A 17,366-nucleotide genomic window follows, 5' to 3' on the forward strand; every position below is an offset into this window, starting at 1 on the left:
TTTGATTAAAGAAACATACCACCCCCCCACCACCACCATGGTTTACTGTGGTAACCAAGAAACTCGGAATTTGAAACTTAGCTATTCTAGCTACGAACTGCAGTTACTGTTCTGGCCCAAATGGTGGAAAAATTAGCAGTCTATTGTCCTTCATTTGGATTTTCTATTTATATTTAAATATTATTTTATAGTAATTTAAGTACATGCATTCTTTTGGTAAACCGCCTGAAATGCTTTTGGAACAAGGCAGGATGTTTAAAAAATACAAAGAAATCAATAAAAACACTTGGAAAGTGATGTTTTCTATGTGTTGCATGGAGTGAATCACAAAATAATGGCACACTTCATGTTAGTTTGGATATTACATTGCTATCTCTCTATTTTAATAATTAGGTATCTAGTGTATTTCCAGAGAATATGCTTTACTTGGGCAACACAGAACCACTGAGTAAGGTTTAGAAATGGAAAATCTCAACAGATTAAAGTTAGTTATTTTAAAATTTTAATTCAAATAAATTATGTGCTAAATGGTATGCGAGGGAATGGCAGAGAAAATAATGAATGAAACAAAACTATTATCCTCTTAGAGCATGTAATCTGATGCTAGAAACAGATTTCTTTTTTTCTTTTTTTTAAATATATCTTTATTGATTTCAGAGAGAGGAAAGGAGAGGGAGAGGGAGAGAGAGAGAGATAGAAACATCAATGATGAGAGAGTCATTGATCGAGCCCACGACCTGGGCATGTGCCCTGACCGGGAATCGAACCCCAATCGCCTGGATCCCAGGTTGATGCTCAACCGCTGAGCCACGCCCGGCCGGGCTAGAAACAGATTTCTTTACAATAAACATGTAATTTAATGAGGTTACTTAAAAGAATTTGTGCCAGGTTCTGCAGAAGCATCTTGGTGATTAGATTTGTTTGGAAAGTTTCAAGATGTAAGTAAAATCAGATGGATCTTATGAAATAGATAAGAGTTCATCAGTTGAGGAAGGGAGGCAAGGGAATTTCAGCAAAAGGGATCAGCACATCCAAAGTCCTGGAGATGTGTGGAAGCGTGATGTCTGGGGACGTGTGTAATGGCTGGAGGGAGAATACGAGCATGGATTTTAGATCTATATTTAATATTGAGTCCACCATGTACTCGATATGTGAGCCTAAGCAAGTAACCAAGAAACTTACTTGGCCAATCCCAGATGTCCTCATTTCCAAAATGGACATATTCCCAGGGACAGAGAAGTAAGTGCACAATACAGAACAAAAAATAGTTCTCTTATTATTCATCATATAAATAAATAGGTGAGAAGAATATATACTTGGGCCATATCAGCTGAGCTGCTTAAAGAATTGCCTTCCACTATTTATTTAAGAGCTGAGAAACTAAAAGGTTAGATTTCTGTTTTAGAAAGATAATTCTGTAATGAATTTAGAAGATGGATTTGAAAGAGACATGATTAGAGATAGTGAGAAGTAAAGATACTCAGGAAAATGAGAGGGGCACAGTCTATCACACATGGGTCAAAAAATGGACACCACTTAATGATTGGTTAGATCTTGAGGGATACTTCCAAGTTGTTGGAATGTGATATTAGGTTTTGCCATGAACTGAGGTACAGATGAAAAACAGGCGTGGGCAGGGGAAAGATAACTAAATCAATTTAGAGCATTTATTTATTTACTTTTTACTTATTTTTGTTTGTTGTTTCTTTCATTGTAAAAAGATATGTGAAGACTGAGATGTTAGATTCAAGGATAAGTGCCTAGGGAACGGGTTGGGTATATGATCCTGGATGTTAAAAGGAAGGTCTGGGCAACACTTGTAGACCATCACTGCGGCAGGTGAGAGAAAGGCGTGGGTTGTAAATTTGATTTGTCTATTTTATTAATCCATACCATATTTATTGAGCAACAAATATACACAAAGTCCTGCGCAAAAGGACAGGAATGAATGATACAGTAAAATAAGCATGGTCATTGTTACCATGGTCAGTGAAGGAGTTGAGACATGAATAGGCAGTTACAATTGTGATGTGATAAAGGCTCTAATGCAGAAGGAGAGGGTACCAGACACGCTCCAGGGATCTAATTATTTGGAGGGGGAGCTTCCTGAGCACTGCCATTTGTGCTGGCGATGAGGAGGGATTATCTGTTTGGGGACAGCAAATGGCAGGACATTGTGCTTAGGGCGGCACACATTTCTACAAATATTGTCAGTAAAACCTTTAAAGTGAGACACATGGTGAATAGTAAAATCTAAAACAACATAAACAACATAAAGCCAAGAGACTGTCTGGAGATAAACAGGAGCAGATGCTAGGGAGACTGGATCCCTGCTGACCTCAGGCAGAGAATCTCGAAGAATAGAATAAATAGTGGCAGAGGCCAAATTTTGAGGGAAGGAAGTTGATATTCCAAGACTGGTTTTAAAGAGGAAAAGAAGAGAAACTGTTGCTGATGGGCCTGGAATGGAGTTCTGGAGTATAATAGAACTCAATGGGTTCAGTGGGGATCCGTTGAGAAAAACGGAAAATTATTATCCAATCTGAAAATGTGGAGGCTATTGGTCCCCTTCAGTTACTGAACAATAAATAGAAAGGAAATCAGATTACAGTAGCTTGAAAATTAAATTGAAAATGAGAACATAGCACTGTAAGCAATGTTTTAAAAAAGCTCAAGTGGAGAAAAAGAGGGTAGAAACTGAGGATATGGGAACTGGTAACATAAGACCTGGAGAGAGTTTTCTTTGTGTCTTTATGGTAAATTAAGCATAGTAAACATCTTCATAAACTGAAAGGAAAGAAGCATCTGAGAAAGAAAATATGGTTTTGAATAAACAGGGAAAGAAAATCATAACCAATGGATCAATGTTGAGAAAGGAACAGGAAGTAAAGGGGACAAGCCCTGGAGTGGAAGAATTCGCCTCTGGGCAAGAACACTGGGCACGGGGAAGGTTCCAGAAGAACTCAGAGGGTTGCATAAATAGATAATTTTGTATATGGAAGGACTTAAACATTTGGAGTTGGGTCATTTGATCCAGCATTACATTTTTAGAATGATAAGGTTTTGTTGTCTAATTTTACACCTGAGGCTACAGGTGATGTACAATTTTGACCGAGATCACAGAGGGAGGGAGGTTTTGTCTTCTAACACAGCGCTCAAATGTAACATGAATACGAATTCAGGAGACTTATTTATTTCACTTTAAAAATCAACAGAGCACAATCTACATGGGAACTATGTTAAATACATATTTCTTCTTTTAAACATGTAACATTGATATGTATGTATCAGTGATTATTCTCATGAGGCAAATTAATACTTGCCAGTTAACAAATTTTCAAGAAGTTTTCATATTCACTCTGGGTTGACAGGTACTTTAACTGCATTTGCTCATGTTTACTAAAGACGAGAACTTCCACCAGACTGATTAGAATAAAAGGACAACAATATGACCTGTGGCTTAAAACTTTATTTCCAGAATATTATTATTTTCTACTTAAAAATTAAATCTAAGGAAAACTAAAGCAGATTAAATGCATTGAAATATACTGTTTTTAGGCAGATGGGCTAGTTTAGGCTACTCTAACTTGATTTCCCTCCAGGTTTAAGGACTTGGTTATTTCCAAGGTAGGTTTTAGGAAATATCTTCCAAAATTCATTTGAATCATAAAATTGGACTGAGTACCCATTAATAAATTCACCATTGTAAAGTTTTAAAACTTTTCCATGAAGGAAAAGAAGTCTTCTCATTGATACTACATGGCCATATTTAATACCAAAAACTCATTTATTTTTTTATTCAACAGGAGTATCTGAAGTACCTGGCACTGTGCTTGGCACTCTAGCTATAAATGAGTAAATAAAAACAAACAATGTGCCTGATGCGATGTTCCCTTTAACTTAACCACTAAACCTGAACCACTGAAGACTGAAATAATATAAACTTTATTAGTTGTTTTCCTGCATATTAGGTTGTAACATCAATGATTTCGACATAGATTTGTCTTCACTATGTGTGATTTGATATGTGCGAAGACTTAAATCTGCTATTCATAGTTGGTCGTTGCTTTTAAAATGTATTATCAACAATGTGTTTTTTGCATTTATAGGTACTTCTCTTTTCCAAGTTCAAGGGTTCAGAAGGCATATTACTTGATATGCCAAATCACAATGTCAATTTGACTGGCACTCTCATAGCATTAAAATATATATGCCAATACATTTCTACATGGGGCATTTATACCACAAATGACTATTTATCATTTGTGACATACTCCCAAAGAACTAACTAGCATTTTATCTTCAAAACTATGTTAGTATGAAAGTGCTAACTATGTATAACTAATATAACTAAAAAGTAATTTCATAGATAACAATGAAAAAGCAGTATGCTACATGGGGTATGAAAACATAAATCAATAATAAAATATAATAGAAATGCTGAAATAACATGGAGGTTAAACAGAAAATTAATTTCCTTTAATATTTACTCAATGGCCGTTAGTATCCAAAACACAGCTTATAAAATGAAATAAACCAGAACTCATCAAAACTTCAACAGTGTACAAAATTAAGGTAAAATGGCAGGATTCAAACTATAACATGTTTGTATGCTTAAACTGCAATATGGTCATAGAAATGAGGAAACATTTATATTGAAATAACTGAAAAAGAAATGAAATCAGCAAGTATGTTATTTCAAATGTAATAGAACCCTTAAGTAGATATATTGCTAAAAGAAATCCTCCAAGTAGAACTTTTTACGCTTATTAAGAAAACTTTGTATCTCATTGTGGTATAACCAAAGCCTGCTCTTGAGGCAGATGAATAATAATCTGTAGAATAAGAAAGGAATCAGCTAGTATATCAATGCACAAAACTCCTGCTAGCTTCCGTACTAGAAACCTAAAAATGGACAGCAACAATCCCCAAAGAAGTTCACCTTAAAAATAAGTAACTTTTCCCTTATGGACTACATGAGCAACTTAAAATTTCTAGTTATTCCAGCACCTGCCCACTTATTTCATACAACCTGGGCAAGATAACAATGATGTGTAGACTTTTACATCCAAGCAACAGAGACAGGGGTAGGTGCAGAGTAGTACTGACAAGGTCTGAAATTCGATAGCAGGTAAAGGTAACACCTCCTTTTCTTTCCAAATCTCTTTATCATGAACCAGTGTGGTGTTAAGAGTGAACTTAATGAGCAGACAGATTTGGGTTCAAGTACACTTATTACCTATTTGTGTGAGCTCTGGCAAGTATGTAACTTCACTAAGCCCCAGCTTCTTCATCAGAAAAAGAAGAAAGAATTAAAAATAGACTATTTATAAAGTTGATATGAAGATTATATGACAGAGCATATGTAAAAAACACAGCACAGTTCCTGACACAGAGTCAGAGCTCACCAGATGCTAGGGAAAGGTTCTAACAGAAGTCTCATGACTAGAAACACCCCTAAAGGGTTTCAGGCAAGAGCACACTTTAAAAGAAACCTGTATGACTCATACATATAAGCTATACCTTCCAGGGGTTCTCTTAATCATGGTGAGAAGGAAGTTCTCACTTACCTTGTCATTCACTACACTCTTCCCATCCCAAGCCCATCCTCTTTTGGTGAAGTAATTAACAGTTGCAAACTCAATTAGGGCAGAGAACACAAATGCGTAACAAACTGCAATAAACCAATCCATAGCAGTTGCGTAAGCCACTTTGGGGAGAGAATTCCGAGCACTGATGCTTAGAGTTGTCATTGTTAGAACAGTCGTTACACCTGCGGAAGAACAAACGGGAACCAAAAACATCAACAGATCCCAGCAGGACAGCATTGGAATTAGTAGTTGTTATTTTCAGAAGCAAATTTCAGGGCCACGTTTTTCCACTAAAAAATATAAAATAAAATAAAACAAACAACAACGACAGAAAACTACTGGAAGAGATGACCCTGAAATGCTTCCAGTTTTCAATTTGGTTGTATGAGTCCCTCTATTTGCTTCTTCAGTACACTTGAGGGTAAAAAGACTGGAGAGACTGAAGTAGAATTTCCTAGGAGGAAAAGTCTGCACTTTAAATCGACCTATTGCCCATTAACATTATTTTTTTTAATCCCACATAAAGTCCCACATTAATTTGTTGATCATTTATTTGAATCATGGTAGGCAATGGACCAATCCACCTCACCAATGGTTCCAACAGGACTACAATTAAGAACTTCATTCCAAGTATGAAGGTAATTCTTGGTTGCTTAGCATCATAAGGACATAATTTCCCTCATAATGAATTTTAAAATCTATGGAAAATAAAACAACTAAAGCAAAACCTTCTAAATTGTAAATCACTACATTGAAAGACTATTTTATGTTTCTTTTGGTTGAAAAAATAACCTAGCACCCCTCGTGCACCGTTGGCGGTCACTTAAGCTAATAAAACATCACAACACTTTCAGTATGAATCTCCAATCTCCCCCATCTTTAACTTTTATACATTTTTTACTTGATTTTAGAAACTGGACAATGAAATTGTTAACACTGACTATAAATTCTTTCCCCTTCCCATTGGAAAGGTAAGCTAGAGGCCAGCTCTTCCGACTGCGGGCTCAGCCGGCCTCGCCCCACTGCACTGCAGATGGGGCCGGGCGTTAGCTAGGGAGGCGCATTTACCCGCAAAGCTCACAAACCCTGAGCATGCCCGTCTCCCACCAGCGGGCACTTTCAGCAAAGGGCACTTTCCTATACCTGGAAGGGCCTCCATCACGTATATTCCCCAAGCATTTCTTTAACAGGGTGTTTCTTCCCTTACCGCCTCTGTGGGACTGCTATAACTCAGTGCTTTTTGGGGAGGCTTAAGTCTCTTTTTCAGTTAAATAAAAGGAAAGAATCTAAAAATCCTTTTAGCACTAAAATAATCTGCACATATGCAGCCATTCCCCATGCACGGACAATATCTAACACGTAGCTCTTTTATATTCTGGTGTTATTCTATGTAGTGTTTCTTATTTCAAGGTGTAGGTGGCAAAAACCTCAACTCATGGTAGCCAAACAAATAGTGTCAAAGTAAAGGAATGACAGGTGTTGGATGAAAATCAGATGAGGGGAAGTAATTTCAGCACAGAGACACACTGTGGACACCACGGCCAGACACCCAAGTTCTAATTTTGTGAACTTGGGAAATTCCCCAGCCTCTTTGCACCAGTTTCCTCGTTTGTAAAGTGGAGATTATGAATAGTGATTTCCACGGTGGTGTTAGAGCAACAATGAGTTACTGCATATAAAACAGTGTCTCTATTTTGAAAAAAAACCTCAGTGCATGTGCGAGAAAAACATATCACCCTGAAAGCAAAGTCAAAACAGATTTAAATTAAAATAATAATAATAAAATCCTCCTTTAGTCCTTTATCCCCATGAAATGCTGTGTGGGAATATCTGTGACTGGGGTGTGGGGTGCAGGTTAGGAAGGAGCAGTCTCAGACAGACACAAACACTGCAACAGAACAGAAATGGGAAACTGTTTGATACCACCTGCTGGTTACTGCTAGAAATGGCAGAAGCAACAGGCATTCTAATAATTGTGGGGGTTTGTCCCCCTTCAGCCCAAAGGACAAAGAAATAATACCTTCCTTCCAAATATCAATATTAATAATAACAACAATGATAAAATAACATTTACAAATACAGTACAGCTGCATTATGAAAGGTGGCAATTTTATTTTACTTTATTTTTAAGGGTGTGGCTTTAATTCATAACTGTACTGCGTCTGAATGATAAAAACGATGAAACATCTACGTGTTAGAGACAGAAATTAGAACTTGGATAACATATCTTGGTAACAAAACCTAATCAACTCAAACTCCACTAATTTAAAATTTGTGAGACTTTAGAAACTATGATGATCTAGAAGTAAATGTTTGAAAGGTTAACTACAGTGTGGACAATACTATGAGGGCGTACAATTTTTTTTCTGTTTGCTTACCTGAGTAGGTCATGGATTTTAATACAGCAAAAACTCCTATCCCTTTCCCCAAATTCTTGTTCCCGAGTCCTTTTGTCGGGGAAAAGCCCCTACAATCTAAGGGACGTCGTTTTCACGTGCCAGGTTAAAGTTGCGCGACGTGTATTATCTGTCGGTCTGGGCAACACAGTTTCCTCTGCCTACAATGTTCTCCTTGTCACTCAGCCCTCTTTTTTATTGAGCTCACTCCGATTCCCTTTCTTAATAAATTACTGAGTACTCACTAACTGCCAGGGACACGTGTAGGCACCGGCAACACATCAATGACAAACCAGTTAAGGTTCCTGCCCCCGAGGGCCGCAGTCCCCTAACGCCGTGGCGCGCACGGCCCAGCTTGTTCCTTCTGCAGGATCTCAACCTAAAGGCCCCTAAGACCTGGGCCTACGCACGCCTCCACTAGTCATGTCCATCGCTTTCTGTTCTTGTTAATCCCCACCTGAGGATAGATGTTTTCTCCACTGGTATTTAGAGGGTGGAAGGGAGAGAGGAGAGGGAGGGAGGGAGGGAGGGAGGGCGGGAGGGAGGGAGGGAGGGGGAGGGAGGGAGAGAGACACATCGATTGCCTGCCTCCTGCATGTGCCCCGACCAGGGCCAGGAATCAACCTGCAACCCAGGCACATGCCATTTATGGGGAATTGAGCCTCCCGCCTTTTTGGTATGTGGGCCCGACACGCTAACCACTGCTCACCGGCCAGGGCAAGATCATGTCCATTTTTAATTTTCTGTTGGTTTACATGACTGTATACCTCAGTCAGCTATATGGATTAGAGCCTGGGTGTCATCTCCTCAAATTGTAAAAGGGTGCCTAGTAGTAGGTAAGAGGCCATTAAAGAGTTTTTTAATGAATTATTGAATATTTATTGAAACTACTCCCCAGTAATCTGTAATTGATAACCACTGAGATAGCAGGATAACTGCACGGACTCCACTCCTTCATTGATAAAGCAAGCATGCATTCAGTCCCCGTTTTGTGCTGGGCACTGTGGTACTGTGAATGGAATGTGAGCAAAACCAAATAAGACATATTCTTTTTTAAAAAAAGCACCATGTAAACTAACATCACAACTGGGCAGTTGATGATGAACTATAATCAGGTGATCTACAGACTTCGAGGTTGGGTCAGGCTTCCCTCAGGAAATAAGGGGAAAGTTACAAAGGTCACCAGGCAAGAGGAAATAACTGAACTTAGAAAAGAGCATGCACAGAAGCCCAGGGACATGGGGAAAGGTGGCATTTAAGAGGAGCAGAAGGAGGCTTGCAAGGTGGGAAGGCAGCAGACAAGGGTTTCATGGCAGATGAGGCCAGAGGGGGAGGCCTTAGGAGTGTCTCACTTTCACAGTAGAAGACTCTCAGTTTCCAGGAATTCGCCAAAATGACCACGCAAGTGCCTCTACCAGTATGATGCTTCAGCAGCCCCACTTCCAAGTGAAAAAAGTCTTAGCTGTGTCGCTCTGAATGTGCCTGCCACCGCACAATTTGGGATGGTGGTCTGCCTGTCACCTCGATCCTTTTGCGAATGCACTAAGGGTCTTTAATACTCATTTTGTTCAGCTTTTTCTTGTTGTGGGGATGGGAGTGACAACTTGCAAGCTCTTCAATGTCAGCTCTGAAACCTGAAGCTTAGTGCCTTTATTTTCATACATGATTTTTTTTTTTATTTAATATATCTTTATTGATTTCAGAGAGAGGAAAGGAGAGGGAGAGAGAGAGAAACATCAATGATGAGAGAGTCATTGATCGGTTGCCTCCTGCACACCCCCAACTGGGGATCGAGCCCGCAACCTGGGCATGTGCTCTGACCAGGAATCGAACCCCGATCGCCTGGATCCTAGGTTAACACTCAACTGCTGAGCCACACCTGGCTGGGCCATACATGATTTTTTTATAACATCCTATTTTACCAGTCAGATGTCTATTTTTTTCTTCTCCTTGGGTTCCTGGTTGTGTTCTGGGTAATTAAGTTTGACAGATGACAAAAAAAAATGAGGTAATATTTACCAAAGCAATGAATCAATATAATATAGGCAACCTTCTGGAAGTAAAGAGTAAATTGATATCAACAGATGACTGATAGCCAACAAGGCAAATCCACAAATCTCTGAATTTGGCCAGAATAATTAAATTTGAAACACAGATGCTCTAATAGTTCAGTGTTTCTGCTTACTGAATCTTAGAACAGGAACTCTGAATGCATATGAAAATAAATTGCAATGAATTATTATATGGTGTTAGAGTATTGTTATAATATTGTATCTACATCATTTTAAAATAACTTGAACAGGAAAATTTAAAATCACCAAGATTTTAATTGATATGTACTTGATTTACTCAGTCAGCTTTCTTAATTTATTTTTCTCACCATCTTGGTTATATTTTGGCAATAACATGACCTATAAATATGGGCCAGATTTCTTAATGCTTTCACCGCAAGCATAAGGAAAATCATACTGCTTAAGATTGAAAGAAGAAAATTCATCCAATAACGTTACTGACACAAATTTAACATCTATGCACACTAGCTATTAAATTAGTAAAATGTTAAGCACTTTCATGGATGTAGACTGAAACGTATTTGCAATGAATAGGAATGTGAAGTACTTACACATATAAGCACATGAATATTCAGAAACTCTGGGGAATTGGTGGTGGAGCCTCAAGCTGTGAGGACCAGTTAATACTCCAAATCCGGAGCGAGAGACCCTTCCACGCCATCAGAGAGCGCCCTGCACATTCCTTACCGATCTCCTCAAACAGACTGCAGCCTCTCTTAGGGTGGGGGTCCTATCTTTTTTGTTTACCTCATTTCTGTAAGGCCTTGTATACTGCCTGGCATATATTTTTGAATTCAATAAGGAATAAATGTATTTTTAAAGCAGATGCACTTATCTGTATAGATACAGACACAGAAATGAATGGATACATTTGCATGTGTTTGGGGATAAATACACAAATCCACAAAAATAGCCTGAGAGCTATTTTCTCAAAATTCAAGGAGCAGGAAAATGGGTGCCTTACCTTGGAGGATTTGGGGATAGAGAGATGTATGATCATTCCAACAGTTTCTAGGTAAATATTTTATGTGCCCTATTCAAAATATTATATATGCAATATTTTATATATACATATATACACACATACATACATATATAAAAATAGTGTGTATACAGTATGTACACTATATATGGTAAGCCAGTCAGAGAAACACAAATACCATATGATCTCACTTATATGTGGAATCTAATGAACAAAATAAACTGACTTACAAAATGGAACTGGAAGCATGGATACGTGGAACAGACTGGCAGGAGCCAGAGGGGAGAGGGGTGGGGTGGCGGGGTGGTGAAAGTGAACAGATTAGCTAAAAAACGTATATGCATACCCCATGGACATGGGCAATAGTGTGGTGAAGGCCAAAAGCGGGGAAGGGGGGAAGGTGGAGGTGGGCAAAAGAGGGGGAATGGGGAAGTCTACAATAATGTCAACATTAAAAAATTTTAATTAAAAAACACATAATATTACATATATAATAAAGTTATAGTAAAATAAAAGTATGTCATAGAAAAGGTATTAAGCTAAGCACCAACTAAAGACTCTTCTCAATAAGCAGTAGGAAAGCAGGTAAGATTTAATGAAAGTATTTTTACCCCCTCTCATTTAATAGTTGTGGCATAAGACATCCAGAGTAGGATGGTCTTGTTATCAGAGACCTAGGCTTCCTCTTTCTTATTTCTCTGCCATTTTTAAAGCATTGTCTGTGTTCTTGGGGTTCATCACGGCTTACTAACACTTGGTCTGCATTCCAGCAAACAAAAAAAGGCGGTGGGGGAGAGAAGGAGAGACACATTCCTTCACTTTTAAGGGCATTTTCCTGAGCTGAAGGCTACAAACTGAAAACCATGTCTTTGGAAACTTAGACATACAGTCATATATAGCAATAAGGGAGGCAGAGAAATGTAGCCTTGATTTGATGTACATGTAGAATCAAGACGTCCCTTATTCTGTATGTTATTAGGAGACAACTAACCATCCCTGGTATAGGGAGGCCTGGGAATGTCCAGGCACAGACTGTAAATTGGTTGAAAATTTCAGACAAGAAGAAAATCATGCATTACACTTACCCTCTAAAATATCAAACTACCTAATAAACAAAACAAAACATACATACACTGGCCTCCTGCAAACCATCCCAATGTGCTTTCTGTGCAAACACAGCTTAAAGACACAGCACGCAATTTGATGTCTAAAGAGAGATTCTATAGCTACTACCGTGCTGTGCACATTCGCTTCGGACCATTCTTTTGCTCCCTTTTGTGAAGGAGGTAGGCTGTCCTTCACCACCGCTTCCTTGACTTTTCACATCGCACAAAGGAACGTTCTGCTCTCCGACTCTTCCTACTTTACTGCTCTCTCTTGACAATATCATTTACTCCCACATGATGAAGGTTCCTCAAGAACGCATCGAATGATGAGCTCCAGTGACAAATACCTGGCCATCTTCTGGAACTCTCCACATGGGCTCAAAAAAATTTATTGAGCCTCCTATGACATTCTTTCTATTTTCATTAAAAACACATCCAGTCTACTATTTGTCTGCCACTTTGTCAGACATGAGTATATAAAAAACAAGAATCATGTGCTCGGCGAGAATATAACCTTCTAAAACATATAGACATATAGATAACGAATAAGCAAGTTACCCAGACAGTGCAGTAAGTGCTGAAGAAAGTATGGGTGCTCCAAGACTACCCAAAGGTTACCTATCCAAGATCTTAGAGTCAGAGAAGGTTTCCCAGAGGAAGTGATATATGAACGGTGATCTGAAGAGTCATGGGAATACGTGCAATGAAGAATACAACATGTTCCTAGGTCTGGTGTAGGTTAATATAGCAAAAGGCGGACTCACGATGGGTTAGGCTGAGGAGGCCTCATGCAATGTAGAGCCATGGAAAGGTTTTATGCATAAGGGGGTTATACAACTAGATTTGAGTTTTTAAAAGATCACTTTTGCCATACTATGTAGAATGGGACAAGGGAAGATAGAATTAGGGACAGGGGAACCAGAGAAGCCTTTTACAGTAATCAGAGATGAGTTCCATAGAAATCTCAAATTTTAAACATTCACAACTCAATCCATAGTCTAAAGCAAACCCTATTATGTCTTCCATGATTCTCTATTGTAGGTAATAAAATCACATTTCCCTAGGCACTTGGTTAGAAATCTAGGAGTATTCTGCAGTGTCTACATTTCTCTCCAGTTCAAACTCACCATGGCCTGCATATTCTCGAATCTGTTACTCCCTCTCCACCAGTATTCACTGACTTATGTCAGGCCTTCGTTATTTCATACCTGGATGATGCCAATTATCTCTTAACTAGTTACTCTATATCACTCATAGCATTTCAAACTATTTATATAATATTCTCCATGATAGTCTGCCCCACACTCAAATGCATCCATTTTACCCTCCAGCTAAGGCACCCTTCAAGCCGTTTCCATGGCTTTAGCATGGGATATGAGCCTGTACATGAAGTGGCCTCTTTCTAGCCAGCCTTACGTATAAGCGAGCCGCACACCTGAGATGCACTGCGCAGTAATTTGCTGCTCTCCATATGCTCCACGTTGCTTTTGATAATTGCGTGTCCTCAGTTTAGGACATGGCCTTTTCCACTGTGCTCATTTGCTAGGCTGGACTTGACACGTCTCCCCTTTGGGCCTCTCTGACTTCCTCCCTCGTTTGCCCTTAGCCCACTTTGGAATATTTCTCTCCCGGCATCTATGATCCTCTGTTTCACTTATTTGTCTACATGTCTCTCACTCCTCCACACTCTGAGCAGCTCGTGGGCACGGGGCTCATCACACTTTTTTAAAATGCTGCCACCTCCTTAGATTCTGGCAAAAGTGAATACTCATTACCTGTTGGTTCACCAAATGAGAGGACTGATTTCAAAAACTGAAAAGTAACACCGATGGACCATATTCACAGGTTCTATATGAACGAATGTGCAAGTTAAGAATCTAGTAAGCTTTAGAATGAAACAGAGGTTTAATAGCAACACCGCAATATAAATGTGATGTAAACATTGTATAAATTGATGCTTTTTGCACATAAATCTCATATATTCTTACATTACCCCAGATACTACAATAGAAAGTACCACTAAGGAGCGCCTACTCGATGCCATATTCTGTTATAAGAGCTCTCCATATATTAATGTGTTTAGTCCACATAACAACCCGGTGAGTTAGATACTGTTATCACCCTCATTTACAGACAAGGAAACTGAGGCTAAGTGATTTTGGGCACCTGACTGAAGATCACACTGATCTCAAAGCGTAGAGATGGGATATGAATCCATGCAGGCTGCCTCAGTCTACTTTCTTTGCTAAATTATACTGCTCAGTCTATAGATGGTATTCCCTCTCAGTGCCAACTGCGTGTCCATATCATGTGTTTTTTCACTGTCATGAATCTAACTCTTGAATTTTACTGATGTGGCCCTTAAAAACGTAGTAGTTTTAAATTTGTATCACGCAGCTCTGGCCGGTTTGGCTCGGTGGTTGGAGTGTCAGCCCTCGGACTGAAGGGTCCCGGGTTCGATTCCGGCCAAGGGCATGTACCTCAGTTGCAGGCTCGATCCCAGGCCACAGTCGGGGCGTGTGCGGTAGCAACCAATCGATGTGTCTCTCTCACATCGATCTCTCTCTCTCTCTGAAAAGCAATGGAGAAAATATCCTCAGGAGAGAAATAAAAAAAATAAATTTATATCATTCATTAAAGTGTTCAAATTGCTTGAGAAGTGGCTATGCATAGTGAGAGTTCTACACTAAAGTCAAGCAAGGATTTAGACTCTGCTTCTGACACAGCAGCTTCCCCCCTTGCTAAGTTCCTCATCTGCAAAAACAGAAATGATATTTCTTCAGGTTTGTTGGAAGGATAAATTGCCCAACAAATGTTAAATTTTCCCTTCTCTCCCTCTGTCTCTCTGAGCCCCAGTGGTGTCTCTCCAAGACGGGAATGATAATACCTGACCATTAAATAATACATGCAAATGAGCTATGTAGAACCTGCCAAGACCGCTGTGGCTCCCCTGTTACTCCTGAGTACATTAGGCCCCCAAAGTGATGATAAAAAAGCTAAGAATCCAAACCAAGGATGCACGAGTCCCATCTAGTGGTGGTTTGAGAAAAATCAAAGGACACAGGGATTGTACTGCTTACATGGCTACCTAGAAAGACTTGGGCTATTTTATTTCAGTTATTCATTTCCTACCTTCAGAAATTATTTAATTGCCTCACAAGGAAAGAGAAAGGAAAGCTTTGAGCCCTACTCCCCTCTATTCTTCCACTGTTCCAGGAAAGCCTGAAATCTTTTTAGTGTGGATACACACATTTCTGGTCTTATTAAACCCATCATTTTCATTTCATTTTGGCCCAGTCTGAACTACTCTGTTCCCAGGTTTCTAAAAGGATTTAATTCAACTCTTTAAAATAGGCATAATTTGATAGCCTGGTTCTATCAAATGGATGCATCCGTGTCATTATGACTTAAGACTAATCTTTTGTAAGAAATATCCATCAGTCATCAGTTATTACATTTGAGAAGTGACTTCCAAGAAATCTGGTATGATTCACATCTAATCCCAATTGAAATTGGAATGAGGCGGAAGTTCTCAATTAAGGCTGGATCTAAAAATTGTAAATACAGCCTACCAGGGCTATCTCTGCGGGACCCCTATACCAATGCTCTATGACCCAAAAAGGTACAACCTGATGCAACTGCCAAATGGTACAGTAACTGCAATGGATTGCATGTGTATTATCCAAAAATGCTAGTGATCAAGTTCTTCATCTCAGGTTAAACCAAAGTTTTCAAAAATTCACCTGCTGCAATCTCATCCCTGATGTGACGGTATCTGGGAGTGGGACATTTGGGAGGAGACTGCGTCATGAGCTTGAAGCCCTCCTGGATAGGATTAGTGCCCTTACAAGAAGCCAGAGAGCCAGCTGGCTGTCTTTCCTCCTGGTGAGGAAACAATGACAAGTCAGCAGCCTGCAATCTGAAAGAGGGCTCTCGCCAGAAGCCCACCAGGCTGGCACTCTGATCTCGGACTTCCAGCCTCCAGGACTGTGAGAAATAGTCTTCTGTCGTCCACAAGACACCCAGTCTATGGTACTCTGTTAAGGCAGCTTGAACTAAAACGAATATTCTGATTTCATGAGTTTAAAAGAAAATAATATAGTCGGTATGATGGTAGTAAGACAATAAAATAACAGGAGAAAAGAGAAAGCACATGCTGTATAAACTCCTCATTGTTTTCAAACCCTTTTATATTTCAGTCTTATAATTGCTTTGCCATAAAATGCAGGGTGACTGTTCAAATGTTAATAGTTTTGGTGATTTCTTATCGCTCCCTGAGGTGATTTAACTGGGGAGGTATTATGTTATTTGTGATGAATAATGCATTATTAAAGATGTTTTTTCACAAAAAGTCACCCATGTAGAGAACTTTCTTGAAAGGCTAGTACATCTTTGAAAATAAATAACAGCTTTCATTCTATTTTTTTTGAAAGTTAAAAAACTAAGAATAAGTATGCACTCAAAATTCTGCCATAGTGAAACTAAATATTCAATAACCTAAACTGGTATAAACAGTAATGTAATTGGAGTTAAAAAGTTATTAATTTATACTTTATTTCAAAGCTTAATTAAACAAAAATATTTACAAAAAAATTAAAACAAAACAACAACAACAAAACCTTCCCTCTTGAAACACCTGTAATCTCCCTCATATATTCTATAAGGTCATAAAGATTTCACAGATGATTTTCAAGCAAAGTATATTATACAAAAATGCTAGTAATCAAAGTTCTCATCTCAGATTAAACCAAAGTTTTCCATGACTAAGGTCATCCTATTATAAGTAGCTATACTTTTAAAGACCTGTATTAAGTAGGTTAATTCACCTTAAAAATGCAGAATATGGCACCTGGGCAGGACTGAACTTTGAAAAGCCATTTAATGGATTAGCTGCTGTACCATAATCTATCTGACAGTATCAACTTTTGAACCAAGAATTGAGCAAAGAATTTGAAGTATTTCCGTAAGCAACTGCTGATACTAACAGTTAAGGAGAATTCAAATCTGAACCTTTACCTCCAGTTCTGGTCTATGCTTGGTAAGCTTGACTCGCAAACAAAAATTACCCAGGATATTTCTGACTTCAGGCTCCAAAAGGGGAAAAAAAAGGAAATAGAAGTTTGATGGCACAATGGTGCAATATAAAAAGTGAAACAATTACAGCTGGAGCGTTGTAAGGTCAAGGTCATTTTACTGACCTGTTCTGTGACAATGGATTA

At 38.9% G+C, this 17,366-nt stretch overlaps 1 protein-coding gene across 2 annotated transcripts in view; it reads right to left on the minus strand.

The window, feature by feature from the left end:
* Positions 1-17,366, minus strand: part of GABRA2 (gamma-aminobutyric acid type A receptor subunit alpha2) — a 111,599-nt gene that overhangs the window by 6,813 nt on the left and 87,420 nt on the right. For both annotated transcript variants that reach the window (XM_081120479.1, XM_081120480.1), the window contains exon 9: positions 5,571-5,773. In XM_081120479.1, the coding sequence (XP_080976605.1) occupies positions 5,571-5,773 (203 nt within the window). The remainder of the gene's footprint in view (positions 1-5,570; positions 5,774-17,366) is intronic.

Source organism: Miniopterus schreibersii (genome assembly GCF_964146895.1).
Source record: "Miniopterus schreibersii genome assembly, chromosome: 1".
NCBI classification, from domain to species: Eukaryota; Metazoa; Chordata; class Mammalia; order Chiroptera; family Miniopteridae; genus Miniopterus; species Miniopterus schreibersii.